This window comes from Lithobates pipiens, unplaced genomic scaffold, assembly GCF_037356315.1.
Source record: "Lithobates pipiens isolate NorthernLeopardFrog02 unplaced genomic scaffold, aLitPip1_a1.2 Scaffold_18, whole genome shotgun sequence".
NCBI classification, from domain to species: Eukaryota; Metazoa; Chordata; class Amphibia; order Anura; family Ranidae; genus Lithobates; species Lithobates pipiens.
In genome coordinates, this window is record NW_027507758.1 from 142312463 (window position 1) to 142332519 (window position 20057).

Consider the following 20057-nt stretch of genomic DNA (forward strand, 5'->3'; position numbering starts at 1 on the left):
TGCAGAAATTTAGAATTTGGATAAAAGGTTTAGCACTGGGAAACACTTTTTGAAAGATAAAAAGTTAATTTTATATACAACTATATAGATCAGACCAAAATGAGGGACAAATGGGGAAGAAAGAGGGACAGAGGGACAGTGCTTGAAATCAGGGACAGTCCCTCGAAAACAGGGACAGTTGGGAGGTATGCAAATAGGCTGTGCACTTTGCAAAGTGCAGTTGCACTCTGCAAGAGCATATACTCCAGAGCTTAGTAAATGTGGTAAAGCTTCACTTTACAAAGAATACCCAATCACGTGCAAGGAAAATAAAAATGCATTTTTGCTTGCACATGATTGCATGATGGAAGTCAGCAGAGCCTCTGCTCATTTACTAAGCTTTGAAGTAACTGTCCTTGCAAAGTGCAACTGCACTCTGCAAAGTGCACAGTCTATTTGCCTTTAGTAAATCAACCTCTATGTGTTCAATCAGACACAAGCTCCCCCAAGATGGTGCTTGGTGTACATGGCAGTGAACACATTGGTGTCATGTCTGACTTTCTCTAAGTCATAACAAAATGGAAATACTTCCCTAACAAAATAAATCCAATTAAGGGACAAAGTACAAATAGGGACATCTAGTGGTAGAAAGTGAGAACTACATGCCTAACACCCTGCTACATCCTGATATACAGGGCTACAGTGTGGAATGCAATGGATGACGCTGATGCTAATGATTAAGCACGTTATCTGAGTGTGAAACACATTAATAGCTTGTCCTACTTTGGTTCTCTGTCTGAGGACAATAAAGGATTTTATTTGCATCAGTCCTGTGGTGGTGTGCAGCCAATTTCTTTTTTATTTTCAACATTCAATGGTGGCGAGCCAAGGCAAGCACCTACGCTGGTCTGCAATTAGATGCTCTCCCTTTCTGGACAATGATGCTATATTTGAGTGTTATGCTAAAAAATTGCAAAAAAAAAAAAAAAAATCCTGATCAACAAAGGCACTGGCAGTGAATGGATTAATGAAGATGAGCAACCGCAGATAAAAGCCTTAAATGAACTCTAGCAGGAACAGAATCATGATTAAATATATTCTGCAATAGCCACAGAGGATATAAATCCACTTTGTGTGCATTAAATGTCTTTGTAAACACAGATATTACCTTGTAAAGATAGCAGGGACATCATCACTGTGCTACATGTAGCCTGTGCAGAAATCAGAATGGTGGGAGTGGCTAAGCAGATCCATCTACTATTGGCTTCCTGCAGAAAACTATATGGGAGAAGGTGGAGAGGAGACCAAAACAAACATATATGGCGCAGAAAGAGGTGGCTACAAGGGTTGCATGTACATTACATCACTTCCTAAACTATGCTACAACATCCTACATATGGGCAAATAATGGCGGGGGGAGGGGGTTGTTTGTCGCCCACCCTCTTTGTGACATTAGCAAATCAATAATCAGTATTGTCTACCGTCTTCTCCTCCTGGCCAATCAGGACATGGAAGCGGGTCTTAAGACTGGATTGGCTGGGAGGAGAAGCCGCAACCTGGATGGGGTAAGTGCAGACCTGGTGAGGGGTTTGTTTGCCACCCACTCGCTTTGTGACATTAGCAAATCAATATTCGCTATTGTCTACTGGCTTCTCCTCCTGGCCAATCAGGACACGGAAGTGTGTCTTAAGACGGGATTGGCTGGGAGGAGAAGCCGCGACCTGGATGGGGTAAGTGCGGACCTGGCGAGGGGTTTGTTTGCCACCCACTCACTTTGTGACATTAGCAAATCAATATTCGCTATTGTCTACCAACTTCTCCTCCCGGCCAATCAGGACAGCAAGCGGGTCTTAAGACCGGAGTAGCTAGGAGGAGAAGCTGCGACCTGGATGGGGTAAGTACGGACCTGGCGAGGGGTTTGTTTGCCACCCACTCGCTTTGTGACACTAGCAAATCAATATTCGCTATTGTCTACCGGCTTCTCCTCCCGGCCAATCAGGACAGCAAGCGGGTCTTAAGACCGGATTGGCTGGGAGGAGAAGAGGGGGCAGCTGTGACCTGGATGGGGTAAGTGCGGACCAGGTGGAGGGGGGGGGGCAAAAAAAATGGAGCACCAGCCGCCACTGGTATCATTAGTACCGTTCTTGGATTCATGACTCTCTATAAGAACAATAGGTGAAAAACGGGCAATCGCGCGTCTGATTTATTTTTTATTTTTTATAGTGTGTACCCAGCCTTAAATACGTAAAAAAAAAAAAAAGAAAGAAAAAAATATATATATATACACATAGTAAAACTTTTATTACGCCACGTCTCTCCAGGGACGAATAAGGTAAAGACGGGCCCAGCCGATGATCACCTATGGAAAAATCAAGACTTCCTCCCAGACTCATGGGCTTGAGTCACTAGAGTAGAGTAGAGTGCATGTAAGAGATCTAATCCAGATTGTACAGTCCCTGTGGTAAGAGAGCCTCACAAGAGCAGTGAAAGAGGAAAATAAACCTGGGAGGGGTGGGAAGGAGAAACAAGGGCGGAGAATAGAGAAGTCTGAGGAATTGGAAGCAATGTCGTGCTGATTGTAAAGTTTCAGCAGTAAGCACTCTCTCTCCTTGCCTTTGTTTAATGGGAGCTCTGCCTGTGTCTCTGTGTAACCCGCTCTCCCTGGGGATCTTTGATCAGACAGATGCTCTGTGAATTAATCCAGTATTCAGTCTCAGCAGCTATCCATGATCAGCAGCAGCAGCAGCAGCACACAGAGCCCAGAGTCCTTTCTCTGCCTGCATCATGCTGCTCAGCGTCACCGACACAGTAAACTCTTCGCTGTGATCAGCCCAGACGCGTGTAACATGGATTAGGGCGCACGGTGCAAGGAGCCGGACTTTTACGCAAGTGTGTCTGCCGTCTGCGCTGTGCAGCCTCTGCCCTCTGTGCACGGAGTACACCGAGATCTATTGTCTTTCGCAAGTGAGTGTGCTTTGGATGAATGTGGCCATGAGCACGGGGAACATGCTGAGCCGGGGAGAGCAGCTGCCTGCCCTGCCAGGGATGCTGGAGGAGAGCAGCCAGCGGAGGAGCAGGACCCGCAGGAAAAGGAAAGCGTTGCTGCTGGGGCAGATGTGCTTCATGGGATGTCTAATGCTGGTTGGATCATCTCTCTCCTACTGGGCAGGAAAATCAGGTGAGTTCTTCAAGTTCATCCGCTCGAAATGATGCTGAAGAGAACCGGTCACTGCTGGGCTTAGCCAAGATTCTGAATATTCCATTTGAAAGGATTGTTAAGGTGCCGGCTTAAGCTGGATACACACTATACCATTTTTTTGTAGACTGTTTTCCTTCAGATTTACCAAAAAACATATCATTTGAGGTCAAACCTTAAGAGTTTAAATTTGTATGCAATCAGGCAGGCCCTTGCACTACATGGTTTTGGTAAATCTAAAGGAAATCCGACAACAAAAGTTGTATCGTGTGTATGGGGTCTAACTGATGAAGAATTTAGTAAGTATGTACTAAAAGAACTATAGCTAACCGCACACATTACACGCTGATTGCGGAATCTTTTTTAGATCTACCAAGCGCTGTGTAAATTGACGGCGCTATATAAGTACCTGTAATAAATAAATAAATAAACTGTAGTTTGAGGGTCTGCTTGATTGATAAATAGGGTATAGTCCTCATATTACACAGTTTTGTTAAATCAGATGTTGAATGTATGGAAAGATTGTAACGTGTATGGTGACCTCTATGATAAGGACTATTACTGACCTCGTGCTGAAGATGCTACTTGTCTGGGCTTTACGTTTTTGGTTCCCAGACAGGTAAAGTCACAGTGAAGTGATAACTTCTGATGTGCATACGTGTTCCATCTTAGTGACTGGAAGGTCATTGTGGCAGCCTTTACAGTTTATTTTTTCATGACAGGTTTCCCTTAACTTACTCTGTCTATGGATGGCTGTAAGTCCTTAAATTTAGAGTTGAAAGGTCACACAAAGTCAGACGTATAAGCCATATTGTCTTCTAAGTGTGGTGACAATAGTAGTGAAGAAGAAGGTAATGAACGATCAGGTTCTGTGTTTAGAATTGTTATGCCTACTTAGGAGTACTGTTCTGAACAAGAGTCCAGGCAGCAATCATTTAGTGGACCTTCTTACCTCCAAGAGTTATTCTCAAACTGACCATAAATCAACCTTCATAGGTAAACCTGCATTAAGGTCAAATGGTTAGATCAACCTTGCTCAACCCTATTACCTCAGAAGAACCCTCAACATTTTGACCTTATAACCCCAAGGAACCCTTGACAATTTTAGTGTCTCTGGGAACTCCTGCTAAAATTAAATAATTAGGGTCAGAAGAAAGAAGGTCCCTTACATCGATGGTCAGTTGGAAGAATGTTTTTCTTAGAGTGCTGATCAGAATGCCACCCTTAGCCAGCTAAAAAGATAATTGGGCTCGTTCTTTGGTTGAACTAGATGGACTTGTGTCTTTTTTCAGCCTAACTATGTAAATCCTTCTGATTCTGGCAATTCTGCAGGTACTCTTGAGTGAGAGGTCAATCAACCATAGATCGAGGAACCCCTATCAACCTCTGGAGGAACCATAAGGTTCCAGAGAACCCTGGTTGGGAATAGCTGGGTAACATTCTCATATAGGTCCAGCAATGACTGGCTGTCTTTAAACTTGGCTACTAGGATACCTGCCTTGTGTTGAGCTCACTTTAATGGGTGACAGTACTGCCAGAGAAGATGGCACCAACCCCCTTCCCATCACACTGCCATTAGAGCTTCCAAAAATAATTGCCGTTTTATGTTATCTAGAAGGTGACAGTTGGCTTGTCTCTAGTTGTGATAGAATTAATTTATGGAGAAAAAGGGGCAAAGGGCAGTTGTACTGTGTTATGCTTTGCTCAGGGTCAGCCCGATATCCACAGTCTTGGTCAGCTGCCCTTTAAAACAGAATGCCTGCCAGAATATGCAACTGCTGTCAGTAGAGGTGCTGAACCGAATTACACAGAACTTGAACTGGACTGAATGACATGTAATTTGCATTTCTGCTGCAATACCCTAAGATCTCCTTTTATTATGCTTAGTGCTTAAATAAGCTTATACTTAATTTAATAAGTTATTGTAGGAGAGAAGTATATTTTTCCGTCTGCTAAATTTACAGTATGCTCAAACTCTACTTGTATAGGAAAGTCTTTCAGCTAGTTTATGGAAGATCTATACTCTTCTAATGCCGCGTACACACGAGCGGACTGTATGGTGTACTTAGTCCGTCATACAATCCGACGGACAGTCCGTCATACTTTCCACTGAACGGACTTGACCACACACGGATACCCAAACAGTCCGACGAAAGCTTGCGTGATGACGTGTACAGCACATACAACGGGACTAGAAATAGGAAGTCCAATACACAGCAAAGCACCCTTCCGCCGTGTAAATCCTTTCTGGGCATGCGCCATTCTTAGTCCGTCGAACTAGCATACTGACGAGCGGATTGTCCGCTGAAACCAAAGTACGACGGACAGAATTTCGAAAAATCCGAAATTCTTAGTACGCCGGACTGCACGCTGAAAAAGTCCGCTGAAGCCCACACACGAGCGGACTGTCCGCTGAAATGTGTTTCGACGGACTAAGTACGCCATACAGTCCGCCCGTGTGTACGCGGCATTAGAAGCTTTGTGTGTATCTATATTAGGCAGAAGCTCCTGGGTCATGGTTAACTCTTCTAAATAATGACATTTTGTTGTACCTTTAAAAGGAAAATGACCAGCATGCTGGAGATGATATGCCATTAAGACTAACACAAATGCACTGAAATATTGTCCATCTGGGGTGCTAAAATGATGCGTTCTTTACCCAAACTTCGATAAAATCTTTCTGCCTAGATCTACCTTTTAAAGAATGTGAATCCTTCCATGTGTGGTGCTCATTCATCACCTTGGAGGTTGGCAAGGCTCAGTATTTCACACTAGGTAAAACACGTTGACGTGAAATAGATAAAGACTTGTTACTCTAATGGTATAGGTAGGTGAACTGATAGTAACAGCTGTGCCCTAGAATTAACTATGTCGCTGCTACAGCTAGCCATGGTTCATTAAACACTCTTATACAAACTCCCTGAATCGGTTTCTTAAAGGAGCATGTCACAAAAAAGATTGCATTCTGATAACTGTATGAAATATATATCTAATAAAATAAATATTATTCAGTATATGATTTTTTTTTTTAGTTTACATGCCTTTTAATTATATTTTTTTTTTTCACATTGACATGTAGATTGTAAGCTCACATGAGCAGGGCCCTCTTGTCTTAAATTGTATGGCAACGTTACTGCCCCCTGCTAATTTTGGAAAGCACTGCACAAACTGGTAGCCCTATATAAATCCTGTATAATATAAATAATAATAATAATAGTAGTAATGATAATAGACTAATACTACTACTAATAATAATGATGATAATGATATTATTATTATTATTTATATTTTTAGTACTAATATTAATAATAATAATAATAGTAGTAGTAATGATAATAGACTAATACTACTACTAATAATAATGATGATAATGATATTATTATTATTATTATTATTAATATTAGTAGTAAAAATAATAATATATTTATGATAACAATAATTATCAAGCTGTCAATAAAAAGTAACGGGTTAAGAGCTTGAGAGCGGTTGCAACAACAATCTTTAATAAGATTTCATTTAAAATTACATTTAATAAATAAATAAATAAATGATGAATAAAACGTATTGTAAATAAAATATGACCTCTGTAAGCCCTCATATCAGTGTTATATTTTTTTCTTACCAGTGACAATGTCAATTTTGCTGGAGAGCTTGGTCTTCAATAAATCTGGAAAAACGTATAAAAGCATTTAAAAATGTATATATTATACTGAATACTGTTATTATATACATTAACCACATATATTTGATAGACCCCAATAATTTTGTGATTTTTTTTTTTTTTTAATGGCTATTTATCTTTCTCTTTAGCTGAAAGGTCAGTGATGACCAAGGTTTATCATGGCTGTATCAAGTAAAATGATGGATCTTTGCTAACATATGAATGACTTCCTCATTTACTTCCTTATAAATGAGGACATCATTACTTTTCCAATCAACCTATACAATCATTCTCTTTCCCTTTAGTAATATTACGATGAATAAATTGCCCTAGTGAGCTGAAAAAAAAAAAAAAAAAATAGCTGACATGTCACGCATTCTAAAAGTGATGCTATCTTTAATGTAGATGAGCATTTGGGAGCACTTGTCTTGTGGGGACACTGTGTTACAATTCCCGGTGCTACCAGTGCTCTTATTTCCAAGGATGTGATTCATGTTGACACAAATTGCTGAAGGAGGCCCAGAAGACTGACACGGAATGACGAAGAAAGTGTTTTGTGATCAGGTGAAAACGACATTGCTCTCTACACAGCGTATTTTCAGAAACCAGCTCCTTTTCCAGTGGCTTGACAATGATCATGTCTTCTGAGACCGTAAAAAAAAAAAAGAAAACGTTTGGATTGACAGCCGACAACGTTCCTGTAACCTTGTGGTTAAAGCGTTACGAAGTGAAGGACAGGTGTAGGGGCCGAGCGCGCCAAGTGGGAGGCAAGGCATGGCAAATCCACAGGGGGGCTGTCAAAAATAACTGACCTAGAAGCTGGGGCTACCTGTGGCTGTCCAGCTGTTTCGCAGCTACAACTCTCCCTGGTTGTTTGGTTAATCGTGGGGGTGTTCGCTCAACAGCTGAAAAAACCGCAGTATTCCTAGCCGTGACCTATATAAAACACTGAGTTTGCAAAAACAGTTGGGGGGGGGGGGGGGATATATAAGGAATAATTCTAAATGCCAGGATTCAGCCAGCATCAATTACATGCATGAAAAAAGAGAGATCAGACAAAGCTTATGGATTACATTTGTCTGGCCAAAGACACTCATAGCTTGATATAGTAGTCTGCAGGGGTGATTGTGAATATGGACCAAAAAACATAACTTTTGTACTGCACTTGGGGCAAGTCTCAACTTCCAAACACTTTTTGTGACAGCTTTATTTTTGTTAATGACTTCTACAGTATATGCTCTTCATTCTACGTGTTTGTAGATATCAAGTACTTAGGGTTCCTATAAAGAGTAATTATTATTATTATAATACAGGATTAATCCCAGATAGCAACTGTGCTGCAAATTTGAAAATAACATGTTAAGCTATTGCTAGTTTTGCCAGGCTTCACAAGTTTGTTGCACAATTGCAGCAAGTCCGCATTGCATCAACTTTCTTTGCAAACATTCTGCTCCGAGTTCTGGTTGAGTTATGTTGTGCAATAGTCATCCCACCACAGGGGTCACTGTGGCTGAATTTTCATGCAGTAGACTTGTAGAGCTCTTGCTGTAGACTCACCACTGCAACTTTGCTCTTTCTAGAGACTTGCCACGCAAATTTGCTACAAATTATAAAAGTGTCAATTAGAACTTGTGCTTTAGTGCTCTGCAAGTGTACAACTTGCCAGTGAATATGTGCAGCAAGTTAACAAGACTTACAATTCAGCACTGCCATTAATTTCTGGCAAGTTATCCTTGCTATCCGGGATATAGTGCCGACGTAGCGCTTTACAACCTAAGGGTAGACAGTACAAATACAATACACTTTAATACAATAGGAAACAGAGGGCCCTGCTCGTTAGCGCTTACAATCTAACAAATGTACTCCTAATCATTAAAATCTAATTTAAACGTAAACATAATAGCATATTTTTAAAAGCTTATGCACAGCATAAATAAATAATCATGTATTTTCTGGATCATCCAGAAGATAGCACAAGGATCCAAAGTAAAAAACACATGTAATGGGGCATAAAGCGTTCAAAAGCATACATGCGTAAATTCATTCTAGTGGCTGGAATAATAATCTATTCTAGGCACTAGAAAAAAATTGCTCGTACATTTACCGTTTTTTTTGTAACAAGGATTTAAGCGCATACCAAAAGACACTTCTCTAAACACAAGACTCAGGCATTTCAGTTGAGGCACCCCTCTAACACCCCAAAGGCAGGATAGCACCTCTAGAGGCCAGGGGCGGGTTAGCGTTTCACTCCAGGGCTAAATCCATGGTCAAAATGGGGGGAAAGGATATTGTGTGCTTGTCACTTTTGTCTCTTTAAAGTTGTATTGCAGAATGGCTAAGGAGGTGAGGGCTAGGTGTTCCAAATACGATAGCAGATCGCTTTCAGACTCTCCGGATCCAGATCAATGTCCACCTTCACAGTGTCAGAACAGTTTAAGTTGACCCAACAACACTGTAAGCATGTTCTCAAATTTCTATGTGTCTTCCAAGTGAGTCACAAGGTCCTATTGAGAGACCAGACTTCTTCCTGGCTCTCTCTAGCAATGGGTCTCCTCCTTGGCACAGCTTCCTCCAGACCAGGCAGGGTTTCATAGTTTCATAGTTAGTAAGGTTGAATAAAGACACCGGTCCATCCAGTTCAACCTGAGTGAGTGTCTACAATTGCCCCTATCCCTGTACATTGCACACTCACATTGGTCCCTACCCTCAAAGAGCTCACAATCCAAGGTCCCCATTCATATACTAGGGCCAATTTTGGACAAAAGCCAATTAACCTACCTGCATGTCTTTGGTTTGTGGGAGTAAACCAGAGTACCCGGAGGAAACCCATGCAGGCACAGGGAGAACATGCAAACTCCAGGCAGGTAGTGTTGTGGTTGGGATTTGAACCAGCAACCCTTCTTATGCCCCGTACACACGAGCGGACTTTTCGACATCCAAACTCCGACGGACTGAGTCCGGCGGACTATCCGATCGTGTGTGGGCTGCAACGGACTTTAGCGAAGCTAAAGTCTGACGGACTTTAGAAATGAAGCATGCTTTAAATTTTCCCGACGGAACTCCGCCGGACCCGGTCCCCTTTGAAAAATCCGCTCGTGTGTGTGCTACTCCGACGGACTAAAACCGACGCTAGGGCAGCTATTGGCTACTGTCTAGGAACTTCCTACGTCGAATCCAGTCGTACGTCATCACGTTCGACTCCGTCGGAGTTTGGTGTGATGGTGTGTGGTCAAGTCCGTTCGGTCGAAAAGTCCGCCAGAACTCCGTCGGAACTCCGGCGGAACTCCTTTGGAGGTCTGTCAGACTTAATCCCTCTCGTGTGTACGGGGCATTACTGCTAGGTGAGAGTGCTAACCACTACACCACTGTGCCGCCCGTGACTTCAGGACCACTTCAACACACGTTAGGCACCAAACCAGGCTATCGGGCCTAACAGCAAAGCTCCATCCAGCAGCTCCTCCCAATGTCTCAGTCCAGGGAGAGTGCACATGGCCTGTCCCAAACATGTATATCCTCCCCCAGCATGCACCAGTGGCATAAACCTCCTAATGGATTGGCTGAAGGAAATACAAATATAAAAAATGTTGTTTTGTTTGTGAAATCTAATACTAATACCAGTGAGAAATCACAAGCTAACGTAAACGTAATGAAAAAAACTGATAAAAAACGATATAATCAGTCAGAACTAACTATAGCTCAGCCGAAAACTAAATTGACATAGTACCCCCAGTTTAGAGCAGGGGACTACGCAGTTTTATGTCTCTGAACACTGGAGATAAATGCCTCCATGTGCATGGACACATTGGATTTAATAGAACTACATACACACAGGCTAATGAAGACTGTAAGTGGCCTCACGCATTATACAGATGTAGACCACTGTTGTGACCATCAGAAAACCTGCCCTGAGAAACACAATCATCACTAGAGGGCATGCATGTAGACAGGAAATGGCTGCCATCAGACTGCAGAGGTAAAAAAAAAAAGGTGTAAACAAGTATTTTATAAAAAAATTAAAAATAAAAAAAAAATCGTCGCGCATAGTGTTTTGGCAGATTACTCTTTATTCAGTTCAGTTGACATCTACTTAATCTATGCAGCTAGCTCTCTATGGAACTTGCTGGGAAAAAAAGGCCTCATGGTAGGGTTTGCATCCTGGCTGTAAACAGACACATGTTTTCCATGAGAAAATAAATGTCCATTGCAAAGACGCCAACTTTTTTTTACCTCTTTTACTTGTTTTTATACATTTTATTAGGCTACGTGTGCCACATATTCACAGTTTCCCGTCCATTCACAGGCTGTCACTGTCCCCTTGTTTACAGCTGATAATTACATGCCCCAGGCCTACTCTGCTATTGGCATGTGTCTTGGTGCCTAACGGCAGTCAATGGGCAGCCTGCGGGACATGAGGATAAATTAGTAGGGTAAGTGGTCACTAGACAATAGGAATTAAGTGTAGTTACATAAAAGGGGACACGCAAATACATATTAGAGAGTCTAATATAACAATATTTCAAAAAGGGTATATATGTAATTAATAAGGTGCTACAAAAGAACACCTCAACTACAAAGGGGTGCCTACAAGGGGAGGACAAACCAACATAAAACAGGAAAAAATAATTTAAAGTGTATCTACAGTCAAAATGTAAAATCATATATTTATTTCCAAATTTTATTTCCAATATTTCTACCTATTCCTATTAATCTTAATGCTTGTAAACTTTGTGAAGATCCCCACACATTTACTTCTTTGAATTCGGTGACACATTCACTATATCCTGTAGGTAGGCACTGCTGTGTCACACATTTCACAGAGCCTGCCTTCAGAACTACAGAGGTGCTGAGAGGAGGAGTTTCAGAGCGTGGAGTCAGTACCGGGATCACTGCTTGCATGAAGCAAGGTGCCATGGGATATGTAGTCCTTAGAAATTCAAAGTAAACAGCAGAGGAACAGACTTCAAAGCATGCAGGGAATCCAGAAAGTTATGAAAAGAGATGGCCAGCAGACAGGCAGCACTCGTGACAGACGCACTCAAAACGTGAACGTATATTTTTCTAGTAAGCTTATCTTGCAGGGGTGTCAAATTCAATTTAATTGTGGGCTGCACCAGTATTATGGTTGATACAGTTGTATCTGTAAGACTGTATAAATTTATTTACTCTTTATGGTATTAGATAATTTCCTCTGCATTTTATTATTAATGATTTTTAGTAATAACGTAAGATTTAGGCTGTGAAGGTCAGGCGCAGACCAGCCTGGAGCCCAGTCACATTCCTGTAGCAGATGATGCAAGTCTGAAAGGGAGGATCACACATCGCTGGTATCATCCAGAAGAAACTTTATGACGACGGCAGTGCTCAGACATAACATGGTTCTGCCTTGGTACTCTGTCTGAGCAGTCTACAATAAAGTATTTGTGGAAGATACCGTCCTTTTCAACCAGCATAGAATTGTATTATTCTCATAATAATTATACGCAGAAGTCAAGAGTACCCCACTGTCCCTTACATCACAATGCCTGCTCCTTACCTTGTGCTGCTGCCCGGAAGAAGCTGAGAGCTGAGCTGGGAAGCAGAGAGTGCAGGATCTGGAGGAGGACAAAAAGGAGGGTGGGAGTCAGCTGCCAGAGTCCAGGGGAGGCATAGACAAGGGGATGCTGTGGCTGCACATAAAGGTGCAGGTTCTGTATGAAGAGTTCTATCTTCTTCTCTGCTGCCGACTGCTGGGGGGGTCAAAGACAAGCCTCTCCCAGCTACACAGAGAAGGATCTGGTGGAGGGGTTCTGTCCTCCTCTCTGCTGCTTTAGGGGGTGGAGTCGAGGGGGGTGCTGCAGCTGCCTGAAAAAGTGAAAATGTGCACAATTTATTACCTCTCTTCCTCCTAGAATTGAGCTAAAACAAAACATTAGAGTCTGAAAACACCAGAAAAACATGTACAAACGCTCAAAAAATGCTCAAAAATTGCCATAAAACGTGTGTGCTAGTGCCCTGGACCCCTAGATCCTATGAGATCTCTTCACATTAGGTGGTTTGGAATCTCGGGTGATGCCAAACCCCATCAAAATGCACGACATACGTTTGGGTGCCATTAATCTTTTTTTTTTTTCCAATAATTTTTATTCAAATTTTTTTTATAATAGAACAACATAGGGTTACAGAGTGATTTTCATATGTTACATATAAACAAAGAAAAGTTAATAACAGTGATTACAAAAGAGAGCAGTGCTTGCCGTAGCTTCATAGTTATGTTCATATCAAAGTCATATACTGCAGTCATTTCTATTGTTGCCAAATGCATGACCCCACTATACAGGGTGCTCCTACCCCTCTTGCCCCTCGGGTGCCCCAACTGGGAACTAGCTGCACCCCCAGAAGCAAGATCGACTACTCCCAGTCCATCCATTAAATCACTAGGCATCTTCCTGATGTAAACTGCACAGTAGGACCATAACTTCTTCGTAATTTAGTTTCTACTTTCAGAAATGAAAGTCAGTAATTAATGCAGTAACCCGAACTATAAACAAATAAAATTACGGGAGGGAAGGGAAGGAAGGGAGCTTGGAGCCTGGAGAGGAGCTCGGGGGGGGGAGACTGTCCTGCACGGGAGACCTATTGGGAAATAGGTGCATAATCTTTCATGGTTCTTTACAACAATTTGTAAGCATTATACCAATCTACCCAAGGTTGCCAGTCATTCAAGAAGCTCATATGTGTAGTGGGTAGAGAGGGTTCGCAGGACCTCTCGTGGTTCGGGTGGATCTGGCGATTTCCAAACTCTAAGAATAGTTAGTTTGGCTGCTAGAAACAAATGAGTAGTGAATTGTCTGAGCTTTGGTGGAATGTCTTCTATGCCTACATTTAGTAACACGAGGGAAGGAGGGGGCGGTAGTGTCATGCCGGTCACCTGATGGAATATCCTAAGAACCTCTGTCCAAAACCCAGCCAACTTACTACATTCCCACAGAACATGGATCAAGTTGCCAGTTTGGGAGCACTTCCTCCAACAGAGAGGGGTGCCATTAATCTCAATGGAACCCTAAACGCGATGAGATTCTGTCATGTAACAGGATTGCGTGGCAATCACTGCAAAGCACACATTTAAAACTTGCACTAAGCTTGTTGCCCAAAAAGGAGCAGGAGCTTCTTTTGGGTGACAACCTCACACAGGCTAGTCCATTTAAGTGAATGGACTGCCCTATGCGGAACATGTGGAAACACATGTAAATTGCGATTTGAAAATTGCAACGCGATATCTGCACAAAGCCCTACTGCATCTCCTTGCTGCTTCTCCGTCTGTCACAGCCAACCGTGGTGTGGGTGGAGCCTACTGGATCCCTCCCACAGCTGTGCCCTCTTCGCAGGCTATGTAAAGCACAGTGATGATGTCACCACTACTTTGCACGGTAATATCTGGGTTTGTTAAGGCATTTGATGCTCACAAAGTGGATTTACTATATATTCTCTGTGACTAATAACATATATTTAAATAAAAGTTTTCTTGCTCAAGGTTCAGCTTTAAAGTGTACCTGTACCTGCGTGGACAAAACGTGGCTTTAAAGAAAATAAAATCAACCTCCCATGGTCAAGTCAATAAAGTGAAAACCTCCTTAACAGTTGTAGGTTTTAGAGAAGAGTTTACTATTGTCTGTTATACTGTATATCCGGTGTTAAATGTAGGATCATCGCTGTTTTATCATGCCCTAGTATGACTAATGCCGCGTACACACGGGCGGACTGTATGGCGTACTTAGTCCGTCGAAACACATTTCAGCGGACAGTCCGCTCGTGTGTGGGCTTCAGCTGACTTTTTCAGCGTGCAGTCCGGCGTACTAAGAATTTCGGATTTTTCGAAATTCTGTCCGTCATACTTTGGTTTCAGCGGACAATCCGCTCGTCAGTATGCTAGTTCGACGGACTAAGAATGGTGCATGCCCAGAAAGGATTTACACGGCGGAAGGGTGCTTTGCTGTGTACTGGACTTCCTATTTCTAGTCCCGTCGTACGTGCTGTACACATCATCGCGCAAGCTTTCGACGGACTGTTTGGGCATCCGTGTGTGGTCAAGTCCGTTCAGTGGAAAGTATGACGGACTGTCCGTCGGATTGTATGACGGACTAAGTACGCCATACAGTCCGCTCGTGTGTACGCGCCATAAGGCTGTAGGAAGACACGTAGTTGTATCCCTATAATAAAAAGTTCCTGGAATGTAGACATGCCGTGTAGAAATAATTTTATATTATTTAGAACCTACTTATGGAAAGGGAGTATATGTGTATGCAATCGTAGTAAATAAGTATGAACTCTATTCAATCCGTGAAAAAAAGCTAGACCAATATTATTGCATGCAGCAGTAACAGCAATTAATTTGTCCCAGATATTGTACGCGGTGTATGCTTAGAGATATTATGTAATTTATTATCACACCTATAACCTAAAAACTTGTAAAGCAGGTATGGTATGTGTGATGTCCTCCTCCCCTACATGCCAGCATTGCCAAGCCTCCTGCTTTGGTAGAGTCATAAAGACAGAAGGAAAATACAGAAAGTCTGTAGTTCTGACTTCAGTTCCTGCATGCTCATTCCAGGTCAGGGACCCTGTCGTGATTTGTATGTGCCCAAACCAAATACCCTGGCAGGGTGGGTATACTTACCTTTCCTTCCACCCATACTGCGAACTCCAATCAAGAGAAATGGTCCTCCAAATTCCGCTGGGAAACCAACACTTCTGGGAGTATCCATTCCTTGGATCCTCCACATCTCTCACTTGTTCCTCCTGCTGAACTGCGGTGTTCTGTAATTAAAAATTATGACGTTAGTCACTTTCAAGTTTTAGTGAAGTTTAGATAATATTTTTTAATAACAACCGTTTTCCAGTGAAGGCGCCCTTCAAAAGTATTTTCAGTCCTGAGGCACCCTAGTCTAATGTCACGTACACACGATCGGAAATCTCGTCGGATGGTTTTCCCGATGGAATTCCAACAGAATTACGCTCAAGCTGTCTTGCCTATACACGGTCACACCAAATTCCGATCATTTAGAACGCGGTGACGTACAACACGTATGACGGGACTAGAAAAAGGAAGTTCAATAGCCAGTAGCCAATAGCTTCCGTCTCGTAGTTGAATCTGAGCATGCGTGATTTTTGGCGTGTCGGAATTGCATATACACGTTCGGAATTTCCGATAGAAAGTTTTTCCGTTGGGAAAATTGAGAACATACCATCAGTTTTTGACTGGCTGAAATTTGGACAGCTAAATTCCGATGGAGCATGCACACGGTCGCATTTTCCGATGAAAAGCTCTCATCTGTCTTTTTCTGGCCGGAATTCTGATCGTGTTTACGCGGCATTAGGCTTGGTTCACATTACTGCATGTCGGATAACAGGTGCAAAATTGCATGCCTTCCCAACACGCAGACAAACACTCTCTTTAGGAAATGCACAGGAGTGTCAATAATTTTTAATGGCACCCCCACACAGTGGCAAACGCAGTGCATTTTTGGTGTGGTGCAAGTTTAAAAACGCGTTGGGGACTTCTTTCCCTGCATATCTGTGCGTAGAAAAGCTTGTTAAAATGATTAGGCTGCTCTATATGTATCACACAGATGTGAACCAAGGGCTCGTTCACACTTGGACACTTAGATGGTAAAACCACACGATTGAGCCATGATTTATCCCCCTCAACTGCTCCCCCCTTAGCCAGAGTGACAACAGCCAGGGACATACACATGCTGGAAGTATACTGCCAGATAAAAGGGGCCACACTGCAACTACCTGGCAACTATGTGCATTGCATACCATTGCTGCATGGTGATGTTGCATTTAGGGGGTTAAAACTGGCAGTGAGGAGGCAATATATTGCCTCTTTACCACCCTTCAAATGCCTCTGAAAAGCAATCTGAACATGGATCGCTTTTCAGAAGAGCAAAAGTCCTTGCTGCTATTATGAGCGAGCTCTAGAAAGACATACAGTACATACATATACACACACACATACTGTACATACATATACATACATACTGGAACACTGTACCTGAATTCACACTGAGGACTGCACTGCTGGGCCATAGGGGAGGGGGAGAGCTCAGGACAGTGGCATAGCTATGAGGGTGCCTTCAGGGGCACCTGCCACATTTTTCCCTACCACACTGTATCATTGGCAAAAAGTAAACTCAGAGGGCTCCATCTGACCTGGAGTTGTAGTCTTTTCTGCTGTGGCGAGGGATTGACTATAATTGAGAAAGGCTGATCTAAGGCCGCGTACACACGCGGGGACTGTTCGCTCAACTTTGTCCGCTGAACAGTGTTTCGGCGGACAGTCCGCTCGTGTGTGGGCTTTCAGCGGACAGTTTCAGCGGACAGTCTGACGAACAAAGTTTTTCGGAAATTCCGAAAAACTGTCCGCTGAAACTTGGTTTGAGCGGACAGTCCGCCCGTGTGTAGGCTTGTTTGTCAAACTAAGTCTCGCGCATGCTCAGAAAGAATTTACACGCCGAAGGTTGCATTGCAGTGTATAGGACGTCGTTTTCTAGTCCCGTCGTACGTGCCGTTCACGTCATCGCGCACGGTTTCAGCGGACTGTTCGTTCGTCGTGTGTGGGCAAGTCCGTCCATGCTAATTTTGAGCGGACTGTCCGCTGAAACTGTTTGACGGACAAAGTTGAGCGAACAGTCCCCGCGTGTGTACGCGGCCTAAGCTTACCTGTAGGTAAAAGTGGTCTGTAAGGGTTTACAACCACTTTAAAGCTGAACTTTGAAGACAAAAACTTTCTTTGAAATATATTCCATAATAGTCACAAATATTATAAATCAATTTTTTGTCCCTCAAATGCCTGTGCAGATTTAGATATTATCTTGTAAAATTATAAAGATTTAAGTAAGACTACACAAGGATGTTGTGTAATAGCCAATATTTGTTTAGCCCGGGAGTTCAGCTGTAAAGCTTATTCACATGTTGTCACAATGTTCTCAGCCAAAATCAGCTCAAATAAGACAAGAAAACATTCCATATAAAAGGGATGATCGTAGCAGAAGAGATTTGCTTTAGGTGGCAGAAGTGTGCCTGCAGGCTTTGGTGATGAAAATCTGGCCCTGATTACATAACTACCATAGCCGTACAGATAACTATCCTCAATAAACTAAACAATAATGTTATCAATGTGACAATAAAATTAAAGACCGATCGGACAGGCAAATTGGCGTACAGGTACATCCATTTAAAATTGCCGCCGTGCCGGTGGGGACCCCCGTGAGTCCGGTCGCGGGTCCCGTGGACTCGATTGCTGCGGGGATACCCGCGATCATCTCACGGGGACACTGAACGGGGAGATGCGGGAGTAAACAGCATCTTCCCGTTCTGCCTAGCAACAAGGGACACTGATCTCTGCTCCATGTGATTGGAGCAGTGTTCACTAACACACAGCCACGCCCCCCCCCACAGTTAGTAACACGCCCCTAGGACACACTTAACCCCTACACTGCTACCCCCTTGTTAACCCCTTCACTGCCAGTGTCATTTACACAGGAATCAGTGCATTTGTATAGCACTAATTGCTGTATAAATGACAGTGGTCCCAAAAATGTGTCAAAAATGTCCGATGTGTCCGCCATAATGTCGCAGTCACAATAAAAATTGCTGATCGACGCCATTACCAGTAAAAAAAAAATTATTAATAAAAATGCCATAAAACTATCCCCTATTTTGTAAACGCTATAAATTTTGCGCAAACCCAATCAATAATCGATTATTGCGATTTTTTTTTTACCAAAAATATGTAGAAGAATACGTATCGTCCTAAATTGAGGAAAAAATTTTTTATATATATTTTGGGGGGGATATTTATTACTGCAAAAAGTAAAAAATAATGCGCTTTTTTCAAAATTGTCGCTCTTTTTTTGTTTATAACGCAAAAAATAAAAACCGCAGGGGGGATCAAATACCACCAAAAGAAAGCTCTATTTGTAGGAAAAAAAGGACATCAATTTAGTTTGGGAGCCACATCACACGACCGCGCAATTGTCAGTTAAAGCGACGCAGTGCCGAATCGCAAAAAGTGGTCTGGTCTTAAGCCAGCAAAATGGTCTGATCTGAAAGTGGTTAACATCCATCACAATGCTTACTAGACTTTCTTATGCCAACCTTTCATTCTGGCCTTCTGGAACTATGACTATGGAGGTTAAGTAGCCTAGTTTCCATGTTAATTAGGTTAGGCTTAAAGTATAACTAAATTCAACATTTTTTATTTCATTTTGGATAGAGTAAGAACGTTTTTTTTTTTTGTGTCCCACTGGGGAGATTTTCCTTCACTTCCTGTCCGATAGTCAAAACAGAAAGTGTGAGAAAATCCCTCCAAAGTGAGGGATTCCTGGTGTGTCACCAGAACTAGTGTCCCCATCTGAAGATTTCCCCTCTATTTAGTGTTCCCTAAATTTGGGATTTTCTTTTGACGATAACAGGGGCACAGACAGCAACAAAAACTGGCAGGTGCCCCCAATCCCTCTCCACTCTATCCAAAACCCCCAAAAGAGTAATGCCTTTAGCGACACTTGAAGTTTCTAGCGATCCTGTATCTAATGATTGTATCTAATGTATTTAATGATCACGCAGTATTAACCTTACTTTCCAAGTTGCCTAATGAATGACCTAAGCAGCTGTGACATACAATAAAAAAGTGCAAGCTATGAACAGTTTCAGTAGCACTTTGTGATGTGCATGGAGAAAGCTCTTGCTTTTTCGATTCCCTTTAAAGGTCTAAGTTTCAGGCTCGGCGTCTTGGCTGTCGAAGCTGTTCTTAGATGATGTCTCCATATTACGCAGGTGGGGAAGGAGAACGCCTCATGACATTGATCTGGAAGGCATCACGCAGAGGACTCCTGCAGACATCCTGCAGCCCTGACATGTATATATGGAGATGTTTTAGCTAATGTCACACCAACTATACTAGGTACATTTTTCTGTGGTGCCATAATTAGGTGTCTTTCTATTACATGTTTAACTTTATTTTTTAATATAAAATGAATGCGTTTTAATAAAACCAAATACAATGGTGATTAGATATATTAAAAAAAAGTTATTATATATGGCAGAATGTACTACCTGCTGTAATAATAGGATGTACAGTATGGACATTGTTTAAAGAGTAAGTAAACCCTTCTTCTTTAAAGGGTTTTGTTCCCAATCCCTGCAAACCCTGCAAAGTAAAAGCATAATGGGCTAGTTTGC

The 20057-nt window shown here is 42.3% G+C and overlaps 1 protein-coding gene across 1 annotated transcript in view; it reads left to right on the forward strand.

Annotated features, from left to right (window-relative positions):
* Positions 1-2458: 2458 nt before the first annotated feature.
* The window catches only part of SLC24A3 (solute carrier family 24 member 3), a 568031-nt gene continuing 550432 nt past the window's right edge, over positions 2459-20057 (forward strand). The window contains exon 1 of the mRNA XM_077486207.1: positions 2459-3157. Coding sequence (XP_077342333.1) covers positions 2959-3157 — 199 coding nt within the window. The 5' untranslated portion in view covers positions 2459-2958. The remainder of the gene's footprint in view (positions 3158-20057) is intronic.